The sequence below is a fragment of the Schistocerca americana genome, chromosome X, assembly GCF_021461395.2.
Source record: "Schistocerca americana isolate TAMUIC-IGC-003095 chromosome X, iqSchAmer2.1, whole genome shotgun sequence".
NCBI lineage: Eukaryota > Metazoa > Arthropoda > Insecta > Orthoptera > Acrididae > Schistocerca > Schistocerca americana.
The window spans coordinates 725,606,713-725,620,395 of record NC_060130.1 but is presented as its reverse complement, the minus strand read 5'-3'; the positions used below and the strand labels follow the sequence as shown (position 1 = coordinate 725,620,395).

The window sequence follows — 13,683 nt, the reverse complement described above, 5'->3', positions numbered from 1 at the left end:
GGTACCCTCCACCATGCACCTTATATTGGCTTGCAGAGTACCTACATAGATGTAGATGTAGATGCAGACATAGATGAAACATACAAGGGAAACAAGACCAAACACATCTGTCTGCAGGATAATACTGATAATCTGCTCAAAGTGTGATTTCAATTATTAGAAAGAAATAAAGGAAGTAAATGAAGAAATATTATGAACTGTAGAAATAGGTCATATTTCTGGGTAGAAATGCAATGTGTTGTATACAAAACAGGAAAATCTAAAAGAGTTAGAACTTAGAGGTAAGAGACTGATTGAAGTATAAAAAATGAAAAGAAATAAGGATCTTGCTTTGACCATGTTGTTGAATTTTAATGCACATCTCATTAGAAATCAAATGAACCCTTTGTGCTGCTATAAGGGTGTCACATTTGCTGCTGTTCTATTGTTAATACTCTAGATTCCAAGGAGTTTCATATCTTTAGTTTACTGTTGTATTGATAGTTAATATTTCTGGGCTGCATTCCCCCCCCCCCCCCCCCCCCCTCCCAGTCCCCAAAAATATTCTCAACAATCCTAAAAGAAGTATTCCAATCCTTGAAATAAAATGGGAAAACAAAGATGAATGCCTGTTAACTGAACACATCAAAACCACCTTCTATGCTGCAGATACGCAGGTCTATAATTTGCCTCTTGTGCAAATAAACTTAAGCAGTAAATGGAATACCAGTAACTCAATGCTGTGAGTTCCAAGACAGACCTGATGATCGACTACAACAAGACTAAAATAATTTACACTCATTACATCAAAATGAAAATTGAGTATGTTAATTATGGAGTCATATTATCAGCTGAATTTTTTTTATAGGGGGGTGAGGGTGTGGTAGAGGGTTGGTACAATTGAAGACAATGACACATTGGACAGCAAGGAGTTAAATAACCTGGAGTGCTTTTGATAAACTAAATGTGATTTTCAAAACTGTGTCACAGTGTGCTTTACCAGTTTTGGCTCATGAGAGTCAGTCATTGATTTTTAACTTGAAAATAATGGAAGAACTGAGGATTGTTCAATAAGCAATGGAGAGATGTTTGTTGGTAACACAAGAAAACAGACAAATGGATCAGGGAACAAACTGGAGTGGAATATGTGATTATGACTACAAGGAAAATGAAATGGCAGTGGGAAAAACATGCAACGAAGAGATCTTTACTTTATTCCAGGAGATACAAAATGGCAGTGATGGTCTAATGGAAGGTGGGTAAAAAACTTTAGAAAAAATGCAGGAGCAACATGGATCACTATATCTGAAGACTCCACTGCATGGAAAAATCTAAAGAAGCCTTCATCCAGTAGTGGATCTAAGTGGATGTTGCTGCTCATAATGATGATGAATATTGATATCTCCAAGAGCAAAGCTTTAATTAATCTGTCTCAGTGAGTCTGTTGAGTTAATCAACTCTTCATGTGAGTTTAATTTTGAGTCTATGATTAGTATGCAATTGCCCAGCTGTCATCCATAAACATCACATCATCTTTAAAGGCCTTTAATGTCTTTGCTAAATCATTTATATACATCAAAATCAAGAGAAGTTGAAGCATGTAGCCTTAAGGGATGCTATATGAGGTGTGACCAATAAGTAACGAACATTTTTGTTTTTCTTAGAGAACATTCATTTATTCATCAACATTCAAAGTAATCCTCGTCAGATATAATACACTTGTGCCAGTGCTTTTACCAATCTTGGAAGCACTCATGGAATTCACTTTTTGTTGTGGCGTTCAGCTCCCTCAGAAATTTTGTTTTTATATCATCATTGGTGGTAAAATTTCTCTTCAGCCTCAGGAGTCAACAGAAGTCTCAGGGGGCCATTTCCATTGAATACAGTAGCTGAGGCAACATAATAGTTTTGCTATTTGCCAAAAAATCACAAACAGGCATTGAGGTGTGAGCAGGAGCATTAGCGTGATGCAATTTCCATGAGTGGTTTTGCCACAGTTCTAGTCTTTTTCTTCGGATTGCTTTATGCAAACAGTGCACAACTTCCAAGTAGTATTCCTTGGATATGCAGACATCATCAGAAACCACTGTGATGGTGATTCGATGATTTTCCAGAAGCATTTTCTTTACGTTTTCCACATTGCTGTCAGTAATTGATGTTATACGATCTCCAGTGCTTCGTCGTCTTCAGTGTCTTCTCAACCCTCTGAAATGTTTATACCACTTGTAAACACTTGCCTTACTCATAGTAGATTCACCAAAAGCCACAGTAAACATTTTAAACACAGTGCTGCAGTTTATCCTGTTTTTCAGACAAAATTTAATATAAATTCTTTGATCAATCTTTTTCTAAAATAAAAACTTGCTGTGCACTCAAAAATACATATAACCTTTTCAACTGTCAACATTAAATTAAATATTCAAAACAGCTGAAAATGCAAACATACATCAGGAACATGTGTATCAAGGAGATTTTTTTTTTTTTTTTTTTTTTTTTTTTTTTTTTTTTTTTTTTTTTTTTTTTAAATCAGATGAATAAAGCCGGAAAATTAAAAAAATCCCATTACCTTTTTAATCACACCTTGTATTCGAGTTTTACCTATTCATGATAAATTTTAATATTTGTTGTGAAATTTGCTAATGTGAACCTTTATTTCCTGCTATATGATACAGACTCCATTCATGAAAAAGTGTTGCTGTTGATGACGTAACACTGTAATTTACTTCACAATATTTTATGAACAGCATGATCAAAGATGTAGACAAGACAATAGGAAGTGATAAATGGATAATTTGCCTACAGAAATATGTAATTAACCTCTTTAAATACGATAACAATAGAGTGGCCTTCATGTAAACCAGACTAGGTGACCATTACTATAATAATGTCAAAAGATGGCTTGTATTCCATTCTACATAACATTTTCAGGATTTTTGGAATGACTAGATCGGGTAAGATAGTTAACTGTTTGTTATCCACAGATCATTTTGCAATGATATTAGACATGTCAGCTTAATATAACAATAAAACATCATTAAAAATTAATAGATGTGAAGGCATACAGTTACTTATAGGTTTAGTTCTTTCCAAAACAAATCATTTATAAGGCTAATGAAGAACAATGGCTCAAAAACCGATCCCTGAGGCACTCCACTGTTGATATGACTACATTCAGGTTAAGCAGGGAAGTTACATATGTCATCTGAAATTTTGAACACTACTTTTTGTTTTCTATCCTAGAGATCCCATTGTAGTCAGTTACCTGCAACACCATTTATTCTGATTACTTTGGCTTTGAATATCTTCACAAGGATTATAGCTCATTACTCTGTCTGCATTAGATTGTACAATATCCATGTATCTGAGGAAAAAAAGACTCTTTCCACATCCCAGAGACTCCTCTCCAAGGGATCCATGGAAAATAATAAATGTAATGTCATGTTTGTGCAAAAGAATATGGCAATCAACATACTCAAAAGCTTCTGATGAATCACAGAAGACACCAGTTGCTGTAATTTTCCCATTCAAAGATTGAAGGACTGCATTTGCAAATGTATAAATTGTGCCGTGGAGTGTGCGCTGATATGAAACTTCCTGGCAGATTAAAACTGTGTGACCGACCGAGACTCGAACTCGGGACCTTTGCCTTTCGCGGGCAAGTGCTCTACCAAAATAAATTGTGTCTTCTGTTGAACAGCTTTTTTGAAAGCGAAAGTGGCTCTTGTTGAGAACACCATTTTTCATAAAGGGTTCAGTAAGTCTTACCTGTATTACATTTTCTAGAATGATAGTGAGTTCCATTTTACCACCTTTCCTGTACATGGGCTTGTGAGCAGCAGAAGGTTGGGTAATTGTACAACCCAGTACAAAATCTGGTTTAAAAACATTTCTAAGGTGTGGTTACACATCATTCCATTTGGCAACTTTGAGCCAATTTGGCTGCAGAATCAATGAATTTTTACTGAGTATCCTAGGAATTAATGATAATTGTGAAATATGGCAGCTTCTGCAAATAAAATTAATAAAATAGGATAGTTACTAAAAGTAAATGAGGAAAACAACAATTTATGATGGAAAACTGAACAAAATTTCTTTTACTAAGTAAAATTGAAAGAAATTGCAAGAGGAAATGAAATAAAACAGCAAAGTTTATAAATCCATGCAGTAAAACTAGAAATATATCAGCTCCAAACATAAGAAACTTCCATTCCAAGTTAACATCATATGTAGGCACTCTATTTCAAAGTCCAAAAATGCATTAAATTTAAGAAAATCCGAAATTATAGTCCCTGAAGAGCAGTAATATAACTGTACATTAATATCTATTTGGTTTCTCATTGACTCTAATAGTTTGTGAGAAAATAATTTAAACACACTATAGTTCACAGCAGCACATCTTTATATTTTTGTTTTATTATGGTACATATTCCAAAGGTCCATTTTTGCATGGTAACATATGGATGTGGAACAAGTCAAAACATTTAATTCATTATTAAGTTCATGTAATTAAGGACCACAAACATAGATTAAGAATACAATTTATAAAATGATAATAAAAAACACAATCATTAAGTTCTAATAACCATTTTAAATATTATCTAATCAGTTATTTATAAAATAAAAAGACCACCTTTTTGACTTACAGAACACAAATTCATGTAATTAAGGCAGCAAGATACGTCAAAGCAGGAATAAAGAGAAATACATGGAAAATCATCTTATCTATCTCTGCTAAACAATTCTTCTGCAGAATAGAAACTTTTTTCAAGCTGTAGCTCAGTTTTAAACAGTATAATACTACCTCATAGACACTTAATATTACTTGGAAGTGTGTTGAAGATATCTGTGTATTTTTCATCTTTTTGCTCCAGAGGCAAATTTTTCAGGTCACAGTGTATGTGACATTACTTTCTTGTGATATGTTGATGGTATGACTCATTCATTTCACACTCAGAGGGACTGTGAAACATGAATGATGTGATCAAAAAGAGATACTGTGAGGTAGTGGTTAGTAGTCCTGTTTGCTTAAAAAGATTATGACATGAGGTTCTTGGAGGCACTCCACACAAAATTTGAACAGCATTTTTCTGACTTGCAAAGACTTTTTCTACAGTGGTGAATTTCCCCATAAGATTATTCCATAACACATAATTGAGTTGAAGCAGTCAAAGTGGACAGATTTTGAGATAATGATGTCTCCAATTTTGGTGAAAATGCTGCTGAGCTAAGCCTTTTCAGGATTTGGTGGATGTGGTGTTCCCAGTTAAGCCTACTATTTACAGGGATGCCTAAGAATTTCAAACAGTGTACCCTCTGTATCTTCTGGCTCTCATATGCAATGTTTATCTCCGGTGGGTTTTCGTGGCCAGAATGGAAATCAGTTTAATTCGTTTTTCTCATGTTTATTGATAGAGAATTTGCTGTGAATCAGTTAAGAATATCTGCAAGTAATTGGTTGGCATTTAACTCTTGACTGGTGGATGTTTTATTGTCTATCAAAACACTTGTGTCATCTACAAACATTGTAAAGTTGCTTGTTTTGTTTGAGGACAGAGGTCATTAATATATATGAGAAATTGCAGGGACCAGGGACAGAATCCTGTGCGGACCCCAGTCAGACTCTACCTCTCCTACCTGTTTGCTGCTAACATCTAACTGCTCTATTTTCTGTTGTCTGCCCTGTTGATATGATTTGAGTCGGTTGTGTATTTGTCCTTGGTTTCCATGGTGGCATGCTTTCTCTATAAGTATTTTGCATTCGACAGAGTCAATAGTCTTAAACAGGTCACAAAATATGCCAACAGGCAATGTCTTGTTATCGAGGCATTCCAAAATGTTATTGGTAAATAAAAACATAGGTTGGTTGTGGAGAAACCTCCTCTGAATCTAAACTAGTTTTTACTCATTATCGTAAAGTTTTTTAGGTGATTGACTATCCTGGTATATGTTAATTTTTTGAGAACTTTAGAAAATCATGTCAAAAGGGAAATAGGATGATAATTTGTAAGATCTGAGACATCGTTTTTTTTTCCTGTGAGGGACTTTACAATAGTATACTTTCTCCAGTCAGGGAAGAAACCTCACTTGAGAGAAGCATTGAATATATGAGCTAGGACTTCACTGAACTGATTACAGCAAGCTCTTAGCAATTTGGTGGAGATGTTATCAACACCAGTTGAATATTTACTTTTCAAAGAAATTATGGTTCTTCTTACTTCCTGTACTGTTATATGGTGCTACAAATATCTGCTCCAAGGAATTTTGGAAATCATCTTTCAGTATTTTATGCTCTTTTCTAAGGAGCCATTGTGTCCTATTTTCTCAGCAACACTTAAAAGTGCTCATTAAGATTTTTTGACATTGTCTCTTGATTTTGTACTTGTCCGCTTTCATTGCTGAGAAGAATGTTAACAATGTTGTGGGTCCTATTGGGGCAATTTGTGGCAGTATCAGTTCTTATCACTTCCCATACAGTTTTGATTTTGTAACTAGGTTCATTAATTTTGCAGCATAGCTACAAAATTTTTGACTTTTGAATAACTTTGCTTAGTATTTTACTATATATTTATAGTGATTTCATTGGTTGGGCTTGTCTGAATTTGTTTGAGGCAATGTACAGCTCTCATTTCTATTTGTGTGAAATCTTAATACTAGTGGTTATCTAGGATTTTTTCATAAGTTTCTTGGTTTGGGTCCTACATATTCTTTCTGTGAATGTAGTTTCAAAAATCAGTGCCATTTTATTACTCAAAATATTGTAATTGGAATTGGCATTATCTGAACTATACACAGATCTCCAGCCTGTGTCCTGGAGATGTTGTTTAAGAGTCTGGATAGCGTCTTCATTAATTATTCTAGCTGTTTTCCAGCGGAGGCCGCTTTCTTTCTCATAGATATCTGCACTGTTAATAGTGAGTCATTGTCCATCATGGCCAGAGAGACCATTCACGGCATTCCTGGTAGTTGTATCCCCTATATTGGTCTTGTTTGTAATTATACTATCAGTTAGTGTGCTTGTACATGGAATTATCTAGCAGGGAAGCTACCTACAGAAGGTAGATTATATGTGGGCATCAGATTTTCTGGGTCTGATCTGTTTCTAGGATTTGTTAAAAATTTACATTGAAGTCCTCAAGCAAAAATCACATCTTTGCTGTTTGAATATATACATAAAGAGAGCATCCAACTGCTTCAAAAAGAGACTAAAGTTCCCCGAACATTCTCTGCATTCTGTTACTACTGATATACAAGAATTACTTAAAGACAATTCTATGGCACACACTTCCTAATAATGTTCTAAACAGTAATTCTACCCATCAATTGCTTTACATGTGACATTGTTTTTAACATAGATGGCATCATCAGCTTTTTCTTTATATTTTCTACAGAATGATGTTGCTAGGTAATAATTACTTATCACAAGTTTTTCTATACCAGAACTAATGTGGTGCTCAGTAAAGCAAAGAACACAGACATAATCTATATCTTGTGGCTCACGGACATTGATTATAAGATCATTGATCTCAGTGCAGAGGCCTCTAATGTTTTGGTGATAAATAGCTAGTTTTTGTTTTGTAGAAACAATTATGCAGTTTTCTCTAAAAAAGAAATTTCAGTTGGAGGTCTGGGAAAGGCATTTTTCATTACCCATTTCTCCAAGTTGGTCTATCTCAATCAGTCAATCAGACAGGATACATACAGCTCTTGGATGATACACATCTACAGAGTGGTAAGTGAAGTGTTTATCTTTTCCTGTGTTTTCCTCGTAGTATATTTATTAAATTTTGTGTGGTTTTCTGGTTAAGAGGTTTAATCTCATGCTTTTGTAAGTGTAAATTCATTCAGTCTGTAATGCAGTAGTTGCTCATTTGTTTCATTTTGAATTTATCCATGCATTTATTTAGTAAGCCAGTCAGTCAGGCCACAGCTCTTGCTGACATACATCTATCTATAAAGCAGCAAGCTAAGTGTTCATCTTTTTCCATGTTTTCCTCATATTATATTTATTACATTTTGTGTGTGTTTTTCTGTTTAATAGGCTCAATCTTGTGGTTTTGTAAGGATGAATCCATTCAGTCTGTAACACAATAGTTGCTCACTGAACAGCCAGCTACATACATCATTAACACATCAGAGTCCATTGGTGACACATCAGAATGGTAGCAAATTGCATATCTAGGATTCTGTCTGCTTTTATAGTTTCCTTCAGTTAGTGTTGCTGGGAAGGTTAGGATGTGTGCATGCTGTGTGTGGATGCAGGAGGAGCTGGTCACAGTTCGCAAACAGCTGAATGCGCTTTTGGCAATGGTCAGTTACTTTCAGACTGCTGCCTTGGGGTATAGCAGTGGTGGGGATTCTGGCATGTCACTTGGGATACCCCATGTGTTGCTTCTTTTGCCCTTAGGCTCTGCTCCCAAGGCACCTCCTCATGTACCCCATGCAGTGGATCCACCATCACAGCAGGGTGAGTGGGAGGTGGTAACACATTCGTGTAGCTCAAGTTGGAGGGCCAATGTGACTGACCACCCTTATGGAGCCCAGTAGGCAGATGGCACTCAGGGCTGGGAAGATAGCCAGTGTGCTCTTGGTATGTCTGCTGGGGGCCTCATCCAAGATATGGAGATGGCCTTGCCAGCAGCTATTGAGCATGCAGGGTGCAGCTGTCTGCAAGTTGTGGCTCACATCACCACCTGCGACACCTGTTGAATGGGTTCTCAGGCCATCCTTAGATCATACAGGAATGTATATCGGAAAGACAGATTAGAGGCCACAGGAGGGGGACTTTTCATTGCAGTTGACAAAAACATTCTGTGTATTGAGGTCAAAGTTGAGTGTGACAGTGAAGTCATCCGGTTGCGTATAACAGCTGTAAGTGAAACTAAGTTAATTGTTGGATGTTTTTACCAACCATCTGATTCCACTGTGGCAGTTGTAGAGTCATCCAAAGAAAGTGTATGGTCATTAGTGCATAAATACCCAGATCATGCAATTCTGTTTGGAGACAATGTTAACCTGCTGAGTATAAACTGGGATGTCTATGGATTCATTGTGTGTGTGTGTGGGGGGGGGGGGGGGGGGGGGGGGTTTACAGACAGGCAGTCAGGTGAAATACTTTCGAACAAACACTATGTGATCAAAAGTATCCAAACACCCCCCAAAACATATGTTTTTTTTTCATATTAGGTGAATTATGCTGCCACCTACTGCCAGGTACTCCATATCAGTGACCTCAGTAGTCATTAGACATCGCGAGGTAGCAGAATGGGGCACTCCGCGGAACTCACAGACTTCGAACGTGGTCAGGTGATTGGGTGCCACTTGTGTCATACATCTGTAAGTGAGAGTTCCACACACCTAAACATCCCTAGGTGCACTGTTTCTGATGTTATAGTGAAGCGGAAATGTGAAGGGACACGTACAGCACTAAAGCGTACAGGCCGACCTCGTCTGTTGACTGACAGAGACCACCGACAGTTGAAGAGGGTCATAATGTGTAATAGGCAGACATCCATCCAGAACATCACACAGGAATTCCAAATTGCATCAGGATCCAATGCAAGTACTATGACAGTTAGACAGGAGGTGAGAAAACTTGAATTTCATGGTTGAGTGGCTGCTCATAAGCCACACATCACACCAGTAAATTTCAAACGACAGGAGTGTAAACATTGGATGATTGAACAGTGGAAAAATGTTGTATGGTACACAATGTGGCGATCTAATGGCAGAGTGTGGGTATGGCGAATGCATGGTGAATGTCATCTGCCAGCGTGTGTAGTGCCAACAGTAACATTCAGAGGCGGTGGTACTATGGTGTGGTTGTGTCTTTCATGGAGGGAGCTTGCACGCCTTGTTTTTTTTGTGTGGCACTATCACAGCACAGGCCTACAATGCTGTTTTAAGCACCTTCTTGCTTCCCACTGTTGAAGAGAAATGCGGAGATGGTGATTCCATCTTTCAACATGATTGAGCACCTGTTCATATTGCACGGTCTGTGGTGGAGTAGTTACACGACAATAACATCCCTGTAAAGGACTGGCCTGCAGAGAGTCCTGACCTGAATCCTATAGAACATCTTTGGGATGTTCTGGAACACCGACTTTGTGCCAGGCCTCACTGACCGGCATTGATACCTCTCCTTAGTGCAGCGCTCCATCAAGAATGGGCTGCCATTCACCAAGAAACCTTCCAGCACCTGATTGGACATATGCCTGCGAGAGTAGAAGCTGTCATCAAGGCTAAGAGTGGGCCAATACCATATTGAATTCCCACGTTACCAATGGAGGGCACCACAAACTTGTAAGTTATTTTCAGCCAGGTGTCCACATCGATGTATTTTCTGAAAACTGTCTTGAGCAGCTAGCTCACCAGCCAACACGCAATGGAAGTATCTTAAATCTTGTAGCTACAAATGGGCCAGATCTTATCAACAATGTCAGTATAGGAACACGGATTAGCAATCACAGTGTTATTATAGCAACTATGGTTATGAAAGTTAATAAATCAGTCAAGAAGGCTAGGAGGGCGTTTCTGCTAGATAAAATATATAAGCAGTCGTTGGTATCTCACTTATACAGTGAACTGACATCACATAATTCCAGTAAGATGGACATAGAGGAACTATGGGCAAAGTTTAAGCAGACTGTAAGTCATGGGCTGGAGAATTATGTGCCTAGTAAGTGGATTAAGGGTGAAAAAACCCACCATGGTTGGTTCAAATGAGAATGCACAAATAATGACAAAATGAAGGTTAGCAGAGATACGTGCATCTATAAAAAGATCCATATGTGAAGCATACAACAACCACCACTATCACACCTTAGCAAAACATCTGACAGAGAACCCAAGAAAATTCTAGTCCTATGTAAAATCACTAAGTGGCCCTAATGTGTCCACTCAGTCTCTTGTTGATCAGTCTGGTTTGGAAGTTGAAAATAGCACAATGAAAGCTGAAGCTTTAAATCTAATATCCATGAAATTTTTCTCAATTGGAGACTGGACAAACGTAACATCATTTGACCATCAGTCAGATGCCCATATGAATGACATAGTAATAAGCATTCCTGGTGTAGAGAAGCAACTGCAAGGTTTGAAAGCAAATAAATCACCATGTCTGGATGGAATACCAATTCAGTTTTACAAAGAGTACACTACAGCATTGGCCCCTTACCTAGCTTGCATCTATTGCAAATCTCACCCCAGTACAAAGTCTCAAGTGACTGGAAAAAAGTGCAGATGACTCCAGTATAAAAGAAGGGTAAAAGAACTGATCCACAGAATTACAGCCAATATCCCTAACTTTGGTTTGCTACATAACTCTTGAACATATTCTCAGTTAAAATATAATAAACATTCTTGGGATTGAAAAGCTTATGTCCATGAATCAGCATGGGTTTACAAAGTATCATTCATGCAAAACTCAGCTTTCCCTTTTCTCATGTGATATCCTGCAAGCTATGGATGAAGGGCAACAGGCAAATTCCATATTTCTAAATTTCTGGAAAGCATTTGACGTGGTGCCCCATTGCACACTGTTAACGAAGGTACAAGCATATTGAATAAGTTCACAGATATGTGAGTGGCTCGAAGGCTTCTTCAGTAGTAGAAGCCAGTATATTGCCCTCAACAGTGAATGTTCATCAGAGACAGGGGTATTGTCAGGAGTGCCCTAAGGAAGTATGGCAGGACTGCTGTTGTTCTCTATATAAATAAAAGATTTGACAGACAGGGTGTGCAGCAATCTGTGGTTGTTTGCTGATATGGTGTGGTGTATGGTAAGGTTTCAAAGTTGAGTGAGTGTTGGAAGATACAAGATGGCTTAGACAAAGTTTCTAGTTGGTGTGGTGAATGGCAGCTAGCCCTAAATGTGGATAAATGTAAGTTAATGTGGGTGAGTAGGAAGAACAAACTTATAATTTTCAGTGACAGTATTACTAGTGTCATGCTCAACATAGTCAAGTCATTTAAATATCTGAGCATAACATCACAAATTGATATGAAATGAAATGAGCATGTGAGAACTGTGTTAGGGAAGTCGAATGGTCGAATTTAGTTTATTGCGAGATGCTATGGGAACTTAAGTGGGAATCTCTGGAAGGAAGGTGATGTTCTTTTCAAGAAACACTATTGACAAAATTTACAGAACTGGTATCTTAAACTGACTGCGAATGATTCTACTGCCGCCAACATATGTCACTTGTAAGGACCATGAAGATTAGATTCGAGAAATCAGGGCTCATATGGAGACATATAGACAGTTGTTTTTCCCTCACTCTATTTGCAAGTGGAACAGGAAAGGAAATGACTAGTAGTGATACAGGGTACCTTCTGTCATGCTCTGTACAGTGGCTTGTGGAGTATCTACGGAGATGTAGATGTAGACTGGTTTTTTTTCCCACCAGCCAATTGTCCATTGTAGTCCTTCTACATTCATTCCTACAATTTTCTTTTCCCATGCCAGTTGAGGTGAAGGCCATGAGTAGTGTAAAATTCTCTAACAAATCAACTTTCATCCTATGAATATTCACAAAACTGTTTCAGATTTCTTCATAATGTCTATATGTAGCCATTACAGCTTTGTTTACACATGGGGATTTATTAAGTCATGCCTGTGTGGAACATAAAGTAAAATTATGTTACAATGCTTCAAATGGTTTAGAGCTGTTTTTAAGTCATTAAAAGCATGCAAACCTTCATTATGTGCAACATCATTTGAACCACCACAAATCAAAATATAGTCTTTCTTCATTACCTTTAAAGAATATCGGTAACTGTTGATAGTACTTAATCAATATGAGCACCTAGTTTGATATAACCTACGCAACTTACTTTGTTGTTTTGTTAGTATTTTGTATTTTATGGGCAACACCTCTAAGGTAATTATCACTCCGCCCCATAAAAACACATTTTGGCTGGCATGGACATACAGTTTGTGTAATTTTTGTGTCATATTCCTCCTGGCATTTATTGATAAAGTTCTTCACTGCAGCATATGAGACTTTTTTACTGTAGACAATGCAGTACATATGCTATGGTCTGTGTAGCAAGTAGCATCATTTGAGCTCAAGTATTAGTAATATTATCTTTGGCTGCTATATACGCTTATCCTTGTTTAGATCTGGCTTTGACCTCCTGGTGTCTTTAGTTTATTTGATTCACTTTCAGTATTTCTGAGCCTGCACTTTGTTTTTCTCCATTGATTTGCACACCATTTCTTGCAGTGAGTTAATAGTTTCAATGATTTTGGATTTGTCAGGTTGCACATCACTTGTTACACACTTACATTTTGTATTGGATGGTTTTCTGCCATAGTTTTTTTGCATAGCATGAGAGTTGTAAATTTCTTTTTAACTTTAGCACCTGACAACTTTTGAGAATTCATAAAAACTGAAGGTACAACTTCACTTAACTGCTTACTCACTGCCATCCAGAAACAATGGAAAGAATGCATCAGTAATATGTCAGCTTGCTTTGGAGTCTAACATCCACAGAAAGTTTAAGTTTTGCACAGTTTGCAAAAAGCTATCTCTGGTCAATAATGAAATAAAACAGAGTTTAAAGCAATGTGCACAGCTAAGAAAGTCTTTTGTACTCAGTGTTGCTGATGTGCAACTCAGAATCTATCTCAATCACTGTTTACTGTTAAACACCCACAAAGCCTACTAAAATGCTACTTCAAATGCTGATCTGTGACTGAGGCTCCAC

General features: G+C 37.3%; 1 protein-coding gene across 2 annotated transcripts; it reads right to left on the bottom strand.

Moving 5' to 3' along the window:
- Window positions 1–1,689: 1,689 nt before the first annotated feature.
- Window positions 1,690–13,031, bottom strand: LOC124555414. 2 transcript variants are annotated; one of them, XR_006968550.1, is made up of 3 exons: window positions 12,808–13,031; window positions 3,745–3,985; window positions 1,690–2,184 (listed from the first exon to the last, which is right to left on the bottom strand). XR_006968550.1 is itself a non-coding variant. In XM_047129315.1 (2 exons), exons 1-2 carry the CDS (start codon window positions 13,002–13,004, stop codon window positions 3,880–3,882), a joined length of 303 nt encoding a protein of 100 aa, XP_046985271.1. In that variant the 5' UTR covers window positions 13,005–13,031; the 3' UTR covers window positions 3,587–3,879. The 2 variants fall into 2 exon arrangements, 1 of the variants encoding a protein (XP_046985271.1); XM_047129315.1 differs by lacking the exon at window positions 1,690–2,184 and having other exon boundaries at window positions 3,587–3,985.
- Between the last annotated feature and the right edge of the window lie 652 nt (window positions 13,032–13,683).

Excerpts from the sequence above, each read along its gene's own strand:
- LOC124555414 (XM_047129315.1), bottom strand. The coding sequence starts at position 13,004 with ATGTACTGCATTGTCTACAGTAAAAAAGTCTCATATGCTGCAGTGAAG. Across the intron at positions 3,986-12,807 it reads AATACTAACAAAACAACAAA|AAGCTGCCATATTTCACAAT; the intron begins GTAAGTTGCGTA and ends TTTTATTTGCAG.